The sequence below is a fragment of the Littorina saxatilis genome, linkage group LG10 (genome assembly GCF_037325665.1).
Source record: "Littorina saxatilis isolate snail1 linkage group LG10, US_GU_Lsax_2.0, whole genome shotgun sequence".
In the NCBI taxonomy this organism is placed as follows: Eukaryota; Metazoa; Mollusca; class Gastropoda; order Littorinimorpha; family Littorinidae; genus Littorina; species Littorina saxatilis.
Genome location: NC_090254.1, coordinates 42,286,954 through 42,308,025, shown reverse-complemented (window position 1 = coordinate 42,308,025; position 21,072 = coordinate 42,286,954). Strand labels below are relative to the sequence as shown.

The 21,072-nt window shown below is 45.2% G+C and overlaps 1 protein-coding gene across 1 annotated transcript in view; it reads right to left on the bottom strand.

The window, feature by feature from the left end:
* Positions 1–11,587: 11,587 nt before the first annotated feature.
* The window catches only part of LOC138978878 (cytochrome P450 3A11-like), a 31,414-nt gene continuing 21,929 nt past the window's right edge, over positions 11,588–21,072 (bottom strand). The window contains exon 15 of the mRNA XM_070351685.1: positions 11,588–13,058. Within this exon, the coding sequence (XP_070207786.1) occupies positions 12,975–13,058 (84 nt within the window). The 3' untranslated portion in view covers positions 11,588–12,974. The remainder of the gene's footprint in view (positions 13,059–21,072) is intronic.

The following is a 21,072-nucleotide window of genomic DNA, read 5'->3' as shown; positions in this document are numbered from 1 at the left end:
TGATGGAGAATAAGATGAACGTAAATTTGGATCGTTTTATAAATTTTTATTTTGTTTTACAATTTTCAGATTTTTAATGACCAAAGTCATTAATTAATTTTTAAGCCACCAAGCTGAAATGCGATACCGAAGTCCGGGCTTCGTCGAAGATTACTTGACCAAAATTTCAACCAATTTGGTTGAAAAATGAGGGCGTGACAGTGCCGCCTCAACTTTCACGAAAAGCCGGATATGACGTCATCAAAGAAATTTATCAAAAAAATGAAAAAAACGTTCGGGGATTTCATACCCAGGAACTCTCATGTCAAATTTCATAAAGATCGGTCCAGTAGTTTAGTCTGAATCGCTCTACACACACACACACACACACACACACAGACACACGCACATACACCACGACCCTCGTCTCGATTCCCCCCTCGATGTTAAAACATTTAGTCATAACTTGACTAAATGTAAAAACTGTTAACACGGAAAGGACTGTCCCTTTAAATAATTGTCAAGTCCGCCCGTCTGCCAGTTATGCAATTAAGTCTTTGTTATGTGCATGTCAGGCCTGAACACGGGGAATATTCATTGATTTTGTGCCATGTCTGCCTCGCGATATCTCTTCACATTTGGGGGATGCTTTAGCTTACCGGTAGGATTTATATCATATAAAAAAGAACAAAACCAAAAAAAGTGAAAAAATACCAAGAGCAGGGAAAGCATGTGATAGAATAGGCTCAGTCTCTTTTTATATTTAGTCAAGTTTTGACTAAATATTTTAACATCGAGGGGGAATCGAAACGAGGGTCGTGGTGTATGTGCGTGTGTGTGTGTGTGTGTGTGTCTGTGTGTGTGTGTGTGTAGAGCGATTCAGACTAAACTACTGGACCGATCTTTATGAAATTTGACATGAGAGTTCCTGGGTATGAAATCCCCGAACGTTTTTTTCATTTTTTTGATAAATGTCTTTGATGACGTCATATCCGGCTTTTCGTGAAAGTTGAGGCGGCACTGTCACGCCCTCATTTTTCAACCAAATTGGTTCAAATTTTGGTCAAGTAATCTTCGACGAAGCCCGGGGTTCGGTATTGCATTTCAGCTTGGTGGCTTAAAAATTAATTAATGACTTTGGTCATTAAAAATCGGAAAATTGTAAAAAAAAAAAAAAAATTTATCAAACGATCCAAATTTACGTTTATCTTATTCTCCATCATTTGCTGATTCCAAAAACATATAAATATGTTATATTCGGATTAAAAACAAGCTCTGAAAATTAAATATATAAAAATTATTATCAAAATTAAATTGTCCAAATCAATTTAAAAACACTTTCATCTTATTCCTTGTCGGTTCCTGATTCCAAAAACATATAGATATGATATGTTTGGATTAAAAACACGCTCAGAAAGTTAAAACAAAGAGAGGTACAGAAAAGCGTGCTATCCTTCTTAGCGCAACTACTACCCCGCTCTTCTTGTCAATTTCACTGCCTTTGCCATGAGCGGTGGCCTGACGATGCTACGAGTAAAATGGCATTGCGTTCAGTTTCATTCTGTGAGTTCGACAGCTACTTGACTAAATATTGTATTTTCGCCTTACGCGACTTGTTATTTTGTATTTTGTTTTTCTGCGTGCGTGAGCAGGTGTGTATGGGTTTGATTTGTCTTGTCTTTAATGGTGTGTGTGTGTGTGTGTGTGTGTGTGTGTGTGTGTGTGTGTGTGTGTGTGTGTGCGTGCGTGCGTGCGTGCGGGCGTGTGTGTGTGTGTGTGTGTGTGCGTGCGTGCGTGTGTGTGTGTGTGTGTCTGTGTGTGTGTGTGTGTGTGTGTGTGTGTGTCCAAAGACTATTGCGAGGTTATAAATTGGGTGTTTTTTGTGTGTGTGTGTGTTTTGTTTTTTTTTGTATGGGAGGTGCTCCGGGGAAGGAAGAAAAAATTACATATATACATGCGTTCGGTACATATAACACCAGCCACGTAAACAGAAAATAATTCTGCTATGTCTATGCCGATGTGTCCAAATAAATTGCATGACAGTTGAAAACACAAGGTAGCCTGTCTGCTTGTTTGTCGCTATTTCTCCGTCTTTATTAATTATATAATACCTGTCTGTCTGTCTGTCTGTCTGCCTGTCTGTCAATCAGTCAGTCAGTCTGTCTGCATGTTTGTATCAACACCTGCATGGCTGTCTCATCCCACTTGCGTGTGTCTGTTTTTGTGTGTTCGGTGAGTTTTTAGACTTTTTTGGCAAGTATTCTGTTTCAGCGTTATTTCTTTATATAATTTAAGTATTGATTTTAGTTTGTTTGCTCGGTTGTTTGTTCGTTTGTTTGTTTCAAGCAAATCTATTTAATCTGTTTGCTATCACATATATATGTAACATTTTTTTCGTTTGACGTTTCTCAAGCAGTAATGCATCTAAAGGTTATCTTAAAAATAAACTCAAAAACGGAACAAATAAAGCTTTAACAAAAACAGAAACAAATACCAAATCGTGGGGTTTTTTTTATTCCAAAAACCTCTCTGTGCATTGTGTTAATTCCTCATTTAAAAAAGAATCTCTTAGAAATGTGTCTACTTTCACAGGTAAACACCGTCGCGATATAACCCTTCGTGGTTGAAAACGACGTTAAACACCAAATAAAGAAACAGGTAAACATTTGTTATTCTTAAGCAGTAGCGAATGACAGATAAACAAAAACACGCAAAACTTTTGTTTTAAGAGAGAGAGAGAGAGAGAGAGAGAGAGAGAGAGAGAGAGAGAGAGAGAGAGACAGAGAGACAGAGAGAGACAGAGAGACAGAGAGACAGAGAGAGACAGAGACAGAGAGAGACAGACAGACAGACAGACAGACAGAAGCAGACAGAATACTGCACACGGACAATAAAACCCCAGTATTCAACAGCAGTCAGAGAACACACAGCAGACAATGAGAACATAAAACTACCAGTGGCAGTGTTCGTAGAAGCAGACAGAAACAAAACAAGACCACAACTCGAATCTTAAAAGTCAGAATCAAAGTCTTTGGGTTCGCTCTCACAAAATGACACAAAACACCCACAAAAACAAAGCAGTAGCCAACACCTACCTTGTAGTTATTAGCAAGCGAACAACACCTCACAACTTCACACTCTCAGCGCGTTCGCAGCTGTGCAAAGTTTGCGAACAACGGAGCTCTTCTTCCACGCGACAGGAATGATAGAGATTGAGATTCAGCTTCGCGACGCGCGCGGTTTCCTGCTGCGACACCTCTGCTAGTGGTGCCACGATGGTGTTTTGGGGGTGGAAGGGGGAAGGGGTGTGGTGAAGAGTGGGGGGGCATGAGTAGGCGTGGGGTAAAAAAGGAATAAGGTTGAAAGAGTGAGGGAAAGGTACGACGACATTCTTGCGCCAAAAGAGATAATTACGAACATCGCTGTGACCTCTTTTGTGTAGTAATTACAACGGTTATGATGATCTTGCGCCAAAAGAGATAATTACGAACATCGCTGTGACCTCTTTTGTGTAGTAATTACAACGGTTATGATGACCTTTTTGAACCTAAATTAAGAACTACTAATATCTATGTGACCTTTGTATAAAAGTTAAGTAAGGTATGGCGACATTATTGCGCCTAAAGTGACAATTACAAATATTGCTGTGATCTTTTTGATTCTGTAATTATAAGTGGTATGACGACATTCTTGCGCCTAATGTGACAATGACGAATAGTGCTGTGATTTTGTTGTAATCCATTAATTATAAGTGGTATGACGACTTTTGTGCCCAAAGGAACAATTACGATAATCACTGTGACATTTATATTTAGTTATTACTGTTGCCATTCAAATATCATCTTTGCTTAAAAAAGTTAGACGCCAGTAGAGTACGACCCTCCACATGATATAATATCAGTACAAAATACGTATTGTTCACTTGCATATTTCTTTACAGTTTGTTTGTTTGTTCGTTCATGGGCTGAAACTCCCACGACTTTTACGTGTATGACCGTTTTTACCCCGCCATTTAGGCAGCCATACGCCGCTTTCGGAGGAAGCATGCTGGGTATTTTCGTGTTTCTATAACCCACCGAACTCTGACATGGATTACAGGATCTTTTTCGTGCGCACTTGATCTTGTGCTTGCGTGTATACACACAGGGGTGTTCGGACACCGAGGAGAGTCTGCACACAAAGTTGACTCTGAGCCGAACGTGGGGACGAACTCAGTGTCGCGCTGACAGCGGCCAACTGGATACAAATCCAGCGCGCTACCGACTGAGCTACATCCCCGCCCTATTTCTTTACAGTCATACTAGCTCCAAAATCAGTTTGACTGATATACGACACCCATGTATGCACAGTACAGCCTGGCGCTGACCTTCCGCGTCATTTTCTTCTGCTGATATTCCGAAGTCACCGAGACCAAAACAATTCTTGACATTCTTTCTAAGTGTCTGGGAAACATTCAAGAACAGCAAGAGAATGTTTACGCGACGCCATTATTCGCATTGTTCCGTCTTTTATCCAGAACTTTGCTTCGCTTTTGAGTATGATGGTCAGGAAGATATTTATTTGGTTAATTGGTGTCCTTTGTATTAATTACAATCATCGTCGTTGTTGTTGCAAAGTTGTGCATCAATAATAACAACAAAACGCTAGCTGTAATCCTTTGTGAATTACATTTTTGACGAAAGTATTTCGTCATAACTAGCATAACGTAGGCGCGACTAAAAACAAAGGGATGCGTGTGATATAAAAGGAGAGACAGAGGGGGACAAGCGGAGGGGGGGAGGGGGGGGTCCGGAGGATTTGAGAAAGAAGACACCACAAGGGCAATCTGTGCAGTGTCTTTAGCCATTAGTGTCCTGACAAGCCTGGGGACGAAATCTGTTAGTGTACGTGACAACCGTGGAGCGGAGGAGGGGGGGGGGGGGGGGGTAAAAGATAGGAGTGGGGGGGGGGGGGGGTGCCAAGAGGGTTAATTGAAAAGGAGTGAGTTGTTGGAGGTGCATGTGGTGGTTGATGATCACACGCACGCACAAGCGCACACATATTCAATTGCATTCACTCACAGACGCACGTGTGTGTGTGTGTGTGTGTGTGTCAGTTTGGAGATGGTCACGGGTTTTCTTGGTGTACTCTCTCTCTCTCTCTCTCTCTCTCTCTCTCTCTCTCTCTCTCTCTCTCTCTCTCTCTCTCTCTCTCTCTCTCTCTCTCTCTCTCTCTCTCTCACACACACATACACACACACACACACACATATACACACACACACACTCTCTCTCTCTCTCCTCTCTCTCTCTCTCTCTCTCTCTCTCTCTCTCTCTCTCTCTCTCTCTTTGACATCACACAATCACGCTCGCGTGTCGAGAGCACTCAGCAGAAATGATCCAAATATAATCAATCGCACACGCACCCGCACTCCCCTCTTTAATTCAAACCCCTTCTTCCTGAAAGAACTCACGGTAAACACAACTGAGGAGAACTGGAGAGGTTTTCAATTTCTCAATCCGACGGTCTTTAACAACGATTTCCTACATCACCGGGTGTTCCAGGTTTAGTACCCTACCCCAACCCCCCCCCCCCCCTCTCATCACCCTCTCAACCTCGACGACATTCCAAACACTCGTTTCACCGACCTTCATTCCCCACCCGTCTTCCTTTGAATTCTTGGTCTGTTCTCCTGTGCTATCGATCCTACAGTTGACTGGTAGAAAGGGCATTGGTTGGGAACAAAAAGCCAAGTACTTCGAAACAGGAGTGTCTGTGTAATGTCGTTTAACTACCATCGTTAGCTCCCTGTCTGTCTGTCTGTCTTTCTCTCTGTATGTCTGTCCGTATCTCTCCGTCTCTCCCCTGAGCGTCAGTGCGAGCGTGTGCGCGTGAGTGTGTTCGTGCGTTCAATTTTAGCTGATAGATTAAGAAAACATTGCATTGTGGTAACATTCCTTATCATCTCCTGAATCCAAAAATAAACTTGGCCAAACAATTATTGCAACAACTTTCGCACGCTAACAAAAGCAGTAAAACGCAATCCATTTTAGTTCAACTTTATATGCTGGAAACGGTAATTATGTCCACCGTTTATATCATTTGTCCGATCGGTGGTAATGTGTATAGGCATCCCGTTACAGCCTGTCCAACAATGTCACTCCTAAAATCGACCTGACAAAAACCATAACCCCGTGTTTTAAAATCTGAAAAACAATCAGAATGTGCACTTACCAAATACTTCTGACTACCGTTAGAAACGCCATTCAATTTCCAGTTCAAAGCATTTTGTTTGATGCACCTTACTTCTCTGGTCTTTGTGTAGCTTTTTGACAAAGGCGGTAGGGGTCAACCGTTTCAGAGGCCAAAAAAGGCACGTTTTGCGGCCATTTTTGAGGGGGTCCTCCACTCAAAGAGCCATATCTGCTCAAGTTCTCAATGAATTGCTTTAGAAATTTCAGAAGTTATGACCAAAAGGCTGACCAAAATCTGTGTTGATTTTGGTGAACGTGTATACTAAACGGTTTTCGACGGGCGCAGTGGCGTGGTGGTAAGACGTCGGCCTCCTAATCGGGAGGTCGTGAGTTCGAATCCCGGTCGCTGCCGCCTGGTGGGTTAAGAGTGGAGATTTTTCCGATCTCCCAGGTCAACTTATGTGCAGACCAGCTAGTGACTTAACCCCCTTCGTGTGTACACGCAAGCACAAGACCAAGTGCGCACGGAAAAGATCCTGTAATCCATGTCAGAAGAAGAAGAAGAAGAAGAAGCAAGAAGAAGAAGAAGAAGAACAAGAAGAACACGAACAAGAAGAAGAACAAGAAGAAGAAGAAGACAAAGAAGAAGAACAAGAACAAGAAGACGAAGACGAAGAAGAAGAAGAAGAAGAACAAGAAGAACAAGAAGAAGAAGAAGAACAAGAAGAAGAAGAAGATCTGTTTTCAAAGCGACTGTCTTTCTATAACGACTACTATTGGTCGGTCCGTTGGGTGGTCGTAAAACACAGATTCCACTGTACCTCCAAAATAACCCCTCATCTCGTAGGCAAGTTCTCAACTTCATCAAACTCTTCTCCTGACAAGTTCGGTTTCTCCTTTCATAACCTGTCGCGTTTTTTTTACGCGCGCTTGCTTCCCCTTTTTCCTCACGTTTTTTGCGAGCAGTGGAGCAAGTTTTATTACCTGGAACAAATTGAAATCGATGCCAGCTGAGAATGCTAAAAAGTGCGGAATAATCTTCCGTTTTACGCGGAAAATTGGGTGCCCCGGATGTGTTTTTTTTTTACAGACGAGGTTAGAGCACAGGCACACGAATACACCATGGCCTTAAAAGACTATCGGGGTTGTTTTTGTTTTTATTTAGTTGTTAATGTTTGCACTTGCCTCCAATGATCGTGACAGAGAAAGGAGTGACATTGTCATACAAGGTTATGTGAAAATACTGTACTTTTTTCAGTGTGCGTGTGCGTGTGTGTGCGTGTGTGTGCGTGTGTGTGCGTGTGTGTGCGTGTGTGTGTGTGTGTGTGTGTGTGCGTGTGTGTGCGTGTGTGTGTGTGTTAGTGTGTGTGCGTGCGTGCGTCCGTCCGTCCGTCAGTCCGTGCGTGTATGTTTTCTTCTTGCGCTTGTTTTTTTTCTCACAATTTTTCGTCTCCATATGTACTGATTGGCTGCATCACAGAGCAACGCATGCGCATACGTTATACCGGGCCGAACACCGGCGCCGCTGTACGTGTCATTTACTTGATTTGCACGCCTGTGATGATCGAGATGCTGTACATTCCTACCTGCCCTTGCGACCACCTCCCGAAAGCGACCATCTGCCCACCACCACTCCAAAGGATCCCAGAAGAGGTTTGTTTCTTCTACATATATATAATACTAGATGAATATCCGCTTCGCCGGGTACGGCTTCGCCGGGAAGAAGTTGAACCGAATACCCGGCTGCGCCGGGGACCCGGCTTTGCAAGCCGGCGCACCGCACGAAGGAAGGGAGATAAACGCACAAAACACTGGAGAAGAGTAAAAATAGTATAACGGGAATATGGATTGAGCGTTGTCGACAGTGACCTTCTAAAAATAGAAACGGGAATATGGATTGACGCCACACGAAGGAAGGGAGATAAACGCTGAAAACACTGGAGAAGATAAGGAAGAGTTACTGGGAATGGATCCAGAGAAAAACCAAAATCGGTTCAGCGCTGCGCGCTGAGAGCACGTGTTGAAATATCTCATCGAGCAGGTTGTGTCCGGGGTGTACCTGAATATGGGCACCAAATTTGAAACAGATCCATCGAGAACCTTGGGCGTGCATCGCAGACACACACACACACCCACACACAGACACAAGTCGTATATATATATAGATTTCAATTGTTTCTTTCACAATTTCTGATGTTTTATATATATAATATATATATATAATATATATATATATATATATATTATATATATATATATATATATATATATATATACATATATATATATATATATATATATATATATATATATACAGTCATTCTCGTCTATGAAGACCGCTAAACGGACCGACCAATGGCGGTCACTATTGACAGGTGGTCTCTTTCGAGAGCTGGGCACAAGGGCAGGTTCGACTATACTGTAATTCACTGTCCATCGCGTCCTCCTTTCTACGACCACTATGATAACGGCCACTTTTGGTCGGTCCCTTCGGGTGGTCGTTATAGTCAGGTTCCACTGTACTTGTTGTGTCATCACTTGTTCACACTTGTCGTTTTCATCTCCGTTTATGTCTTCACTGGACCAGATGACTCGAGTTTTATTACCTGCGGATAAATTGAAATCGATGCGAAGCGAAAGGGGCGGTTTTACGTTGCAGCGTTTGCGGAAGTCTAGTTTGAAAGCGACTTAGTAGCTTGGTTGTGTGTTGCTTGCCCTTAGTCCGTTTTGTTCTGCTGTTTCAGTGCCAGTGGAGTGATGAGAAGACTAATCAAATCGACTGGTTGGTATCTCAGCACCTCTCTCCTGGACTCGGCTTTTCCATCCAGTGTGTGTGTGTGTGTGTGTGTGTGTGTGTGTGTGTGTGTGTGTGTGTGTGTGTGTGTGTGTGTGTGTGTGTGTGTGTGTGCGTGCGTGCGTGCTTGCGTATGTGTGTGTGTGTGTATGTCTTAGTGTTTGGTTTTCACACACACACACACACACACACACACACACACACACACACACACACACACAAACACCACGGCTGCCTCTCAATCCCACTCGAACGTAATACAACCAGTCTTAAAACGCAATTGACTCCCTACAAAACAAAACAACAAAAAATGCTCAACACTTAACACAACTTTTACATTATGTATTTCTTTTCAGCTTAAAGCTTCAAGTTATCAGCTGCGATAGAAAAAAACATTACGGTTTAAAAGAAAATACAAAACATTCAACAGCTAAGAAACACGTTACAAAAAAGCTAGCTATCCAACCATGCAACCTTTACTTTATTTGGTGTTTAACGTCGTTTTCAACCACAAAGGTTATATCGCGACGGGGGAAGGGGGGAGATGGGATAGAGCCACTTGTCAATTGTTTCTTGTTCACAAATGCACTAATCAAAAATTTGCTCCAGGGGCTTGCAACGTAGTACAATATATTACCTTACTGTGAGAATGCAAGTTTCCAATACAAAGGACTTAACATTTCTTACATACTGCTTGACTAAAATCTTTACAAACATTGGCTATATTCTATACAAGAAACCCTTAACAGGGGTAAAAGGAGAAACAGAATCCGTTAGTCGCCTCTTACGACATGCTGGGGAGCATCGGGTAAATTCTTTCTCGTCCCAACCAATCTCCGCCTAACCCGCGGGGGGTAACCATGCAACCAAGTTGCTAGTAAATAGGTTCTAGGTCCAGTTTAATATGCCAGCAAAATTGATCATAACTCCGATGGTATAATGAAAGAAACGTTTAAAAAAAGTAATGAAACAAATAAAACAAAAGTAGATAGAATATACCACAAGCAGTCATGGAAATTAAAAAATGAAAAGAGACCACTACAGATGTTCCCTCATGATGTACATGTATATTGCTATTTCATATGTTACGTGGATTTCCATTGGTCAATTGGGCAAAACTGAGCTCATTGTAAAAGTGATATCGACGACATTTCCGTCGATATCAGTTTTGATATCGACGACCTCTTTATTGCTTCCCCACTTCAAAAACAAAAACACCTGAATTTAAAAACAAACAAATATATATGAAAATGTAATGATCCCAGAATTTAGTTGAGCAAGTGACTAAAGACTTTTTAAAAGAAAAGACATTTTTAAATACTGAAAAGTACAAGAAAAGAGTGAACAAAAAGAAATAATAATCAGAGGGAGGGATATGGAACAGCCAAAACTGAGACAAATACTTTTGTAATTTCTTTACAGTAAATACAAAATGTCCAGAGAATTAGCAATAATTATATCTATCATTGACTGACTGTGTGATATCTTCTGCTATTGGTCTGTTTCGACAGTGATATCACAATCTCGACCTCCTGTCTCGATTTTGATATCACTGTCTCAACAGACCATAGCAGAAGATATCATCACACAGTCCGTCAATATTGGGTTATATTAATGTTTGTTTCACTTTTTTCTGTCTGACATTTACTAGGTGTACTCATTTGTCAGAAATAGACTGAGTGTGGCAATAGTGATATAAAACAAAAACATGATGTTGCGGTGTTATCCCAGTCTGCAGCCTCTCAACCTGCCAATCCCAATCTGCCATGTCCTGGCCCTATCTGTCTCATCCCAACCTGCCATGTCCTGGCCCTATCTGTCTCATCCCAATCTGCCATGTCCTGGCCCTATCTGTCTCATCCCAATCTGCCATGTCCTGGCCCTATCTGTCTCATCCCAATCTGCCATGTCCTGGCCCTATCTGTCTCATCCCAACCTGCCATGTCCTGGCCCTATCTGTCTCATCCCAACCTGCCATGTCCTGGCCCTATCTGTCTCATCCCAACCTGCCATGTTCTGGCCCTATCTGTCTCATCCCAACCTGCCATGTCCTGGCCCTATCTGTCTCATCCCAACCTGCCATGTCCTGGCCCTATCTGTCTCACCCCAATCTGCCATGTTCTGGCCCTATCTGTCTCATCCCAACCTGCCATGTCCTGGCCCTATCTGTCTCATCCCATGTCCTGGCCCTATCTGTCTCATCCCAACCTGCCATGTCCTGGCCCTATCTGTCTCATCCCAATCTGCCATGTCCTGGCCCTATCTGTCTCATCCCAATCTGCCATGTCCTGGCCCTATCTGTCTCATCCCAATCTGCCATGTCCTGGCCCTATCTGTCTCATCCCAACCTGCAGTGTCCTGGCCCTATCTGTCTCATCCCAATCTGCCATGTCCTGGCCCTATCTGTCTCATCCCAATCTGCTGTAACTGTATTGTGACAAGTGGCGAATTATGTATGTGTATGTGATGGTGGTAGTAGTAGTGCAGGTGTGTGTGTGTGGGTATGTGTGTGTGTGTGTCTGTGTGTAGGTGTGTGTGTGTGTCTGTGCGTGTGTGTATGTATGTGTGTGTGTGTATGTGATGGTGGTAGTAGTAGTGCAGGCGTGTGTGTGTCTCTCTGTGTGTGTGTGTGTGTGTGTGTGTGTGTGTGTGTGTGTGTGTGTGTGTGTGTGTGTGTGTGTGTGTGTGTGTGTGTGTGTGTGTGTGTGTGTGTGTGTGTGTGTGTGTGTGTGTGCGTGTGCGAGTGTGTTTTGGCTTGAGTGTGTGTGTATATGAGAGTGTCCTGATGCTGCGCGCCATATTATACACCACTACTAAAAAGGATGAAAATCCTTGACTTCCGCAAGTGTTTAGCTAAAAAAATCAATTACAAAAAACACATAACAAACAAGATATAACAAGCACCATTAACTGAGAAAATGGTCTCCAGGGGAGGTAATCATCTTGCTGCAATTCAAAAGGCAATATACAGCGATTGTTTCCCTTTCATGAGTATAGACCTTTTTTTATACCAAAGTACGTACCTGGTACGTATTGTGGCCGTAAGGGCTTCAGGCCCGTTCCTGTATTATTTTTTTTGAACTGATGCACACTTAAACTGGTCGACTATAAGGTAAATACACCTAACGTCATCTACATCGCACACAGATACAAGTATTTTATGGTCATGGGCTACAAGTGATATATAAAGCAATTTGTTCTAGTTATAAATATGTAACCACATTAAGTATTGGCCTAGCTAGTTTTGTGGTCCCAAATATTCCTATTATACTATCTGCCATCCTTCCAATTGTTTCTGAATAAATGTTGTTGAAACCAACATTTTAAACGCCATGAGAAGCCCCGAACGTTGAGATGAAAACGTTTGGAAATAACTCTGACAAGTTTTTATTGGCTGTGGAAGATTTGCTTTCCCTGAAACCTTACAAACACTGAGGCAAGCTACAATGACACGCGTAGCTTGCCATGGTCTTTCTAAATGTAACCGAGTGCCGAAACAATACGATCACCTCGGGGGGCGAACTGCAATCAAACAGGATTGAAAATGTTAGGGCTAATTTCTTAGCCCTATAAAAACTGTTATGCAAACCCGAAGGTTTCCATGAACATACAGACAATCGGAAACCACCAGACCCCATCACAAACAGAATTCCACAACCCACTGGTGTTGACTTAAAGGCCAACAACTCGGGTGCAGAGTCTGCTGCGAAAGGAGCGGTAGCCTCCCCTGTCACATAAAAAAAGCAAAGAGAAACACGGTAAAGCAACACATCCACAACCCATGAAAACCCGACAGAGTTATTTCCACCATTCGTCTAGTCACTGAGCCATGTTCCTGGGTTGAAAATTGACTCAAAAATTCACTGAGCGCTGTTCCTGGGTTGAAAATTGACTCAAAAATTCACTGAGCGCTGTTCCTGGGTTGAAAGTTGACTCCCAGATTCACTGAGCGCTGTTCCTGGGTTGAAAATTGACTCACAAACTGATTCACTGAGCGCTGTTCCTGGGTTGAAAATTGACTCCCAGATTCACTGAGCGCTGTTCCTGGGTTCAAATTTGATCCAAAGACCATTCTTGGGCGTACCAGTCATCGGGTCCAGGACCGGTGGGTACTGAAACAAGACATTTGTCAAACGCTTAACACTTTCTACCCCAGCTACAATGACCAAGGTTTTTTTTTAGCCGAGACCAGCTGTGCTGCAGCAGGTCACTCGGAACTGTAGTTACTGTGTAGTAACTGTGTATCAACAAGCTGGAATGCAGGCGTTAGATCGACATTACAGGAAGTGACTGAACCTAACAGTCTGAGCGGATATATTCGTACCTGGTCAGATAGTAACAGCTATTGTGTTTTCAGCGTAGCAATAGGGTCCGATATTTAGACGAGATAAGTATAATGCCGACGAGTCGAAGACGAGTCGCATTATATTTGTTCGAGTCTAAATATCGGACCCTATTGCCACGCTGAAAACACAATAGCGATTATATAGCTGTTCTGACCTTGATTTGTTGTTCCAAACTTACAAAATGACAGTTTTTGCGTCGATGCGTTGATTTCAGGGTTTGATAGCAGACGCCGTTTCTTATGCGCATTAGTTTTGCGCAGGCGCCACACTGACTTTGGAAAAAAAACTCGATTTGACAACACAGCTGTTAAACAGCTTTTTATTAGTTCATTCGAATACAACAAAAAGAAGTTTGAGTTTTTTTAATTTTGAACAAGACTACTTATGAAGAAGACCAAAACACAACATAAACGGAAAACTAGAAACAACTGAAGAACTAGGATGCAACAAGGGGAGGAGAAGAGAACAGCTAATCGCGAGCAGACGGCAGCGAAGTTTTCAGTTTGGGTGAATGGCATTTATACTTGTCTCGTCATTGTGATGTTATTGTTTACTGTTCATTACAGTCATGAAGCGAATTTTTCAACCTCAGTTATAAACGACTACATGAATGTTAGTGCCATGGGTTGTACATCAATACTTCAGAGGGGAAGTGGGGTATTTAGTGTGGAGTTACGAGATAAGAAAAGCCGAATGCGAAAGTTTGTGTCAGTCGGCAACTGACACAGGCACACAAAAACGGCTGTTCCGTTTTACTCCCCTGTTTGTACTACACCTTTCGACTTTGGGCATTTTGTGGTGTTTAGGGACAGAAAATAATTGATTTAGTCCTGTTTCATCGAGAAGTTAGCAGAAAAGGGTATGCTATCGACATTTTTAAAGCTGAAAAACATTCCCGAGAAGAATTTCAAGTTGTCAGTGTATGCTGTTGTCGATTAAAACATCGTGTGGTACAGATGGGTAAACCGGAACCATGCGTCTTTGTTATTGCCAATATGCTTTTGGATATTGGCAAAAATGGCCGACTTCCGTAGCATTATGCTTTGATGATCGGAAGAGACCATCCAATCACAGCCCCCGAATTCCCCCACGTGTCCATCAGAATAGCTATATAGCCATATGAGTGGGTACGGATATATCCCGTACCTGGGAGACAATGAATTAAGCAACACAAAAAAATAATAATCATAGTTTCTGATTCCCCGAGCGACCCTATGTTTGTTTTCCTGCGGACCCAATAACTGTTTTGAACCCCAAACAATGTCTGCTATTAACGTTCTCAGCAGTAATCTCAACTTACGCGTTTCATTTATGTTTGCTATGAACATTTTAAGCAGTAATCAAAATTTTAATAATAAATTTTCATTTGATTAATATACTTACCCAACTCACATATAGCAATTAACTCTAGTTCAGTGCTGGTAACGCTGTACGCACCCCCTTGGCAACAAGGGGAGCCACTCTAAAAAAGAGAGTGACACCACCCATAATGCAATATTGATACATAGCTTGACTTCCGCATGCGCGCGCACACGCCGCCATCTTATCATTCCAAACGAAGCCCAACTCACTTCTTTTTTAGTCCCAATTACCACCACAGCGGGGAGGCGGGAGGGAATAAACGATGTGAGTTGGGTAAGTATATTAATCAAATGAAAATTTATTATTAAAATTTTTGATTAAATTACATATCTTACCCAACTCACATATAGCAGATTGCTACTATAGGTGGTGGGTACTAACCTTCTCAATTTCGAAGAACCTGCCCTGCCGCTACCAGAGCTGGCAGAGAAGAGGATCCGTCCTGCCGAACTGCGGCAACATCTCTCAAATAGTAGTTGATAAAGATGTCTTCTGAGCGCCAATAAGCCGCCGCCAGCACCTCCGAGAGGCGTCCTGAGCGGAGCACTGCCAAGGACGAAGCCCAAGCCCGAGCCTCATGCGTTCTAGCCGAGGTGAGAGGTAAAATGGCACGAGCATCGCCAGACTGGCTCTGCCACCAAGCATAGGCCTGCCTAATGGTCGCAGACACCCATTTAGTCAAGGTCACTTTTGAAATGTCTTTGCTTCTCACGGTGTTGAGAGAGATAAAAAGCAACTTTTGAGATTTTGAACGAAGCGGAGACGTTCTAGCCAAGTAACTGCTGAGAGATCTAACAGGGCAGTTACACAAGTCGGGATCTCCTTGAGCGAGCACAGCGCTCAAGGGGGGAATATGAATCACCGGGGATGATTGACCAGGCTTTTGGTTTTTCGCTAATAATCAGGTCTGAACTTCAGAGAAAATGAGCCATCTTTTTCTGACGCAATATCCCGATCCAAACCCGATAGAGCATGGACTTCGCTACCGCGACGAGCCGTAGCAAGTAACACTAGAAACAAAGTTTTTCTCGTAAGGCTAGCCAAGCTAGCCAGGTGAAGAGGCTCAAAGTCCTCTGAGGCCAAAAAACGTAAGACTAAAAACAGGTCCCAGGCAGGGAGCTGAATTTTGGACCGAGCTGAAAGCAGGGAAGCGCCTTTTAGCACACTCGCGATCACACCACTCAAATCAATTTTGTGGCCCAATTGTCTAAACGTAGAAGAGATAGCAGAACGCCTCACGCGCAAAGAAGAAGGAGACCCCCCCCTTCCCTGCCAACCAGGATAAATGGTTGGCAACCTGCATTGACCTGGGAGAGAGAGGGTTAGAGCACCACTTAGCCCACGCAGACCAGTGCGATGAATAGACAGACTTCGTCGAATCTCTATGCGCTTGCTGAACAAACTTCAGAGTTGAATTTGTGGCACCCGCACGGAGCAGAGAGACTCTGATAGAACCCAGCCGTGAAGCTGCAACGCTTGAGGGTCCCCGTGCGGAATGCCTGACCTGGGTTGTAACAGGTCGCCCTTTCGGACGCCTAGAGGAATGGGCGGACGAACCGCCATGCGCACAAGATCCGGATACCAATGTTGACTGGGCCACAGAGGGGCCACCAGAATCGACGCTGGCTTCTCTAAGTCTGCTTTGCGAACCACCTTGCCTAGCAGGCAAAATGGGGGAAAGGCGTAAGCCTGCAGGTTTGACCAATCCAGATCCAGTGCGTTCACGGCCCAAGCTAGAGGGTCCGGAAACGGAGAGACAAACAGAGGGAGACGAGCCGAGAATCTCGTTGCAAACAGATCGATGGGAGGCTTGTGTACTTGGACCCAAAGACGATCCAGAGCTTGATGGGAGAGAGTCCATTCTGAGTGCAAGACCTTGCTCCCCCTGCTGAGGGAGTCGGCCAACACATTGAGAGAGCCCCTCAGATAGACAGCTGACAGCCGAATGTTGTGAGCGCTGCACCAGACCAGTAACTGACACACGCTGTTCGACAGAACCTGAGAGCGCGAGCCGCCCTGGTGATTTATGTAAGCCGCTACTGTCGTGTTGTCCGTGTGTATCAGGACATGACTGTTTGCCAGCAGAGGCAGAAACGAACGCAGAGCCAGTGCCACAGCCTCCAGTTCCAGAGCATTTATGTGCATAGAGGCCTGACTGGCGTCCCACACCCCTGACGCAGTCTGGTCTGCCAAATGAGCCCCCCAGCCCGACAGCGAGGCGTCCGTGAACAGATTGTTCTCCGGTGCCGGGGGAACAATAGGAACCCCCTGTGAAACCCAGGGAAGGAGCCATACGCTCGTTGTGCGACTGAACCATGACCCCAACTCGATTCGACAATTCCAGTTCTGAGTCGATTGGTCCCACTGCGCTTGGAGCGCTGCTTGAAAGGGCCTCTTGTGGACTCTTCCCAGAGGAACAACAGAGGCCATGGACTCCATCTGGCCTAGCAGAGATGTCAGCTCTCTGGCTGTGGACGAGTTCTTTCCGTAAAGCAGACGGATAGCCTCCTGTAACTTGTCCACCCTCTTTCGAGACGGGCGAACTGACCAGTCCAGTGTATCGAACTCCATCCCCAGATACGTGAACTGCTGGGAGGGAACCAACTCCGACTTCACACGGTTGACCGTGAAACCGAGCTGAAACGCCAGACTGAGCACCCTCTGAGTGTGCGTATTGCAGAGGACCTGGTCTTGATGCAAAATCAACCAGTCGTCCAAGTAGGCTCTCAGCCTCACACCCTCTTGTCTCACAAGGGCACAGAGTTGGCGCACGACCATCGTGAATATCCAGGGGGAGAGAGACAGACCGAACGGGAGCGCCCGAAACTGAAAGATCTTCTCTCCCCAACGAAAACGAAGCCATTTTGTGTCCGACGCATGCATCAAAACGTGAAAATACGCGTCGGTCAGGTCTATGGACGTGACCCAGTCCCCTGGCCGAAGGGCTTCCCTCACTGAGGTAGGTGTCTCCATCGTGAACTTCACGACCCGCAGGAACTTGTTCAACGGAGACAGATCCAGAACAGGCCTCCACGCCCCCGAGGCTTTGGGTACAACGAACAGTCTGCCGTAAAAGCCTGGGGACCTGTGATCGAGCACCTCCTCGATCGCAAACTTTGAAAGGAGTGCAGCGACCTCTCCCTGAATAGCTGCTTTGGCCTCCGCGTCCCGCGGAAACACAAAAGGCGGCGGTATCCTGGACAGCGGTGCCTTCCCGTCTGCCCAGAGAAGACGGAATCCCGAACCGATTATCCCTAAGATCCACTGACTGGACACCAAACGAGTCCCGGCAGCGATGGCCCTGGAGGGGCCGCCCGCCACCACAAAGGTGGGGGTCAACGGGACTATCTGTTCGGGAAGCCATCATTGGGGGTGAGGCTTGCGCCCCGACCCCCTAGAACCTCCAAAGGAGCCCCTTTTCTGATAGGAGGCGCCCCGCCCCCTGCCACGAAAAGAGGAGTTCTGACTCTGACTCTGACTCTTGCCTCCACCGGCGTATAGGGCTTAGCCTGTGGCTTTAGAAAGCCCTGATGCGCAATTCTAGAGATCGCCAAGTCTCTAGCATCTTGCGTCTCCTTCTGGAGCGCATCAATAGACGACCGACCCAAGAGAGAGCCGTCCTCAAAAGGAGAGAACTTCAGGCTGTCAATGGTCGCTTTGTCCCTGATCTTCGAACCACTCAGGAAAGCATTCCTGCGCGAGAGCACCGCATGAGTGTAAAGTTTGGCTGACAAAGCCATCTGCTCACGAGAGACCTTGGCCAAGGTAGCCAGCAGAGTTGTTACGTCTTCAGCCGAAGCGTCGTAGCGAAACTCAAAAGGCTCCAGACTCGTGGCTAAAGATCTCGACAACGAACGTTGCAGAGACTCGGACACCGAGGATAATTCCAAAAGAGATCTCCCAGTCTCTTCAAGAGAGACCATGGTGGCCTCCGTGCAAGGCATAGGCCTCTACTTGCTATAACCATCCTCCCTTAGAGAGGCAAGCTCGGGTGAAACTGGAAGACCAAAAGACTGAATCAAGTCAACCGGATGCGTCGTCAACTTAAAGTTGCGAAGGGCCACAGCACCGGGTACAACCTGTCCTGGCTGAGCCAGATACGACGCCGCCGAATCAGGCGCCTCCCCATGCTGAACCAACAAAGGAACAGGGGCCGCCTGAGAATTAGCTAGCGAAGATTTCTTGAACACTCTCGAAAACTCGAAAGCCACAGCGGGCGATTCAAGAAACCGAAAAGTCCTTTTGACTTCTTTCACGCCGCGAAAATCTCCAAGTGCAGAAGGAGGAGGAACCACCAAAGACTTGGATTCCACCACCCCCTCTGCGAAGTACCTTGAAGCCGTCTTAGCTGCTATAGCCACTGCATCAGCCAGCCTGTACGGAAGTTTGAATCCGGTGCCCTCGACCACTGCGGAAGCACTGTCATCTGAGCAGCCGTCAAGCACTTCCGTGCCGTCCGGAAGCTGACCCCCCCCCTGACTGCCATAGTCAACGAGTGAGTCAGCTATACTGCCGTCTTCCTGGCGGAAGCGGAAGCAAACCGACGTGACCAAAGTCCCTATAGGCTTCGGATCGCCGGGTCTGAACTTCCGTTCGCTCTCCAAGGCTCCTAACTTCCGCCGACCGACTGCCTAAGCAGTTCCGGCCAGCAAAAGCTTCGGAACTTTTCACCCTGAGCTCAATGCCGGGGGCTACTTCCTCTTGGGGACGCTCTGTCCTTTCCCCGGAGAACCCGGGTACTAGGACAGAAGACATACCTTGTTCTTGGCTAGAGCCACCGGGAACCGGACCAACAGCCACCAGAGAAGGCATGGTCATCCCATCCTGCGACGCATGCACGTCCGCTCGCACAACGGAAGTCGAAGACGAAGGGCGGATGGAAGCCAGAGAAGAAAGATCAGTCACACCGGCGGGAAGGGCACGCACTTCCGCCCGCGTGGAAGCAATGTCGGCAGCCAAAGACGATACCTGCGAACTCAGGGAGAGAAACAATGCGGCCACGTCTGCGGACGCAAGCCCGGGAAGAAGAGAAACGGGTGACCCTTTAACGGGCTTATCAACATGCGCAACTTTGTCTACAGGTTTAGCTGGAGTCTTAGAAGCAGGAGGCATATCAATCAAAACATCAAAACATTTTTGCGTCGACGGTTCAGTAACAGAAACAAGACTGTGGCCGGTAGCTTTTGCTTTCCGAGGCGTTTTCTTAACCGGAGAAGACTCAGCAGTTACTGGCTTCGACGACTGCCGCTTCTTAGGGCTATCCGCCATGACCAAAACACAAACTCGCGAAAAAATTTCAACAAGAAAAATTTTACAAGTTCACATTAGGGCCAAACGACCACAACCAAGCAAAACAATTCAAGAACGATCTCACCTCAACAGCAGTGAAGGCAAGAACAAGCAAAGTACCAAGAGGGAGCTGTCCAAATCCAAGACGAAATGACAGCAGGCTGCAAACAGCCAGAGCGTACAGAACACGACCAGTCTCACTGGGCGCTGAGTATGGAATGATAAGATGGCGGCGTGTGCGCGCGCATGCGGAAGTCAAGCTATGTATCAATATTGCATTATGGGTGGTGTCACTCTCTTTTTTAGAGTGGCTCCCCTTGTTGCCAAGGGGGTGCGTACAGCGTTACCAGCACTGAACTAGAGTTAATTGCTATATGTGAGTTGGGTAAGATATGTAATTTAATCTCAATTTACGCGTTTCATTTATGTTTGCTATGAACGTTTTCAGCAGAATTCTCAAGTTACGCATTTCGTAAATGTCTGCTATGAACGTTGTAAGCAGTAATCTCAACGTACGCGTTTCATAAATGTCTGCTATGAACGTTTTCAGCAGAATTCTCAAGTTACGCGTTTCATAAATGTCTGCTATGAACGTTTTCAGCAGAATTCTCAAGTTACGCGTTTCATAAATGTCTGCTATGAACGTTTTCAGCAGAATTCTCAAGTTACGCGTTTCATAAATGTCTGCTATGAACGTTTTCAGCAGAATTCTCAAGTTACGTGTTTCATAAATGTCTGCTATGAACGTTTTCAGCAGAATTCTCAAGTTACGTGTTTCATAAATGTCTGCTATGAACGTTTTCAGCAGAATTCTCAAGTTAAGGCCAAACAAACATAGCATGATAAAGTAGACAGCTGCATGTTTCTTGGTATTTAGAATACCACACCATACCCCAGCTAATTGCCAATATCTGTCCCAATTATATAGGTCAACTAGTCTGAGATGAAGATAAACCCAGGTACAGTGGAACTCCCCTTTTTGATACCTTCAAATCCCCCGAAAGCGGCGTATGGCTGCCTGAATGGCGGGGTAAAAACGGTCATACACGTAAAAATCCACTCGTGCTAAAAACATGAGTGAACGTGGGAGTCTAAGCCCATGAACGAAGAAGAAGAAGGAGAAGAATAC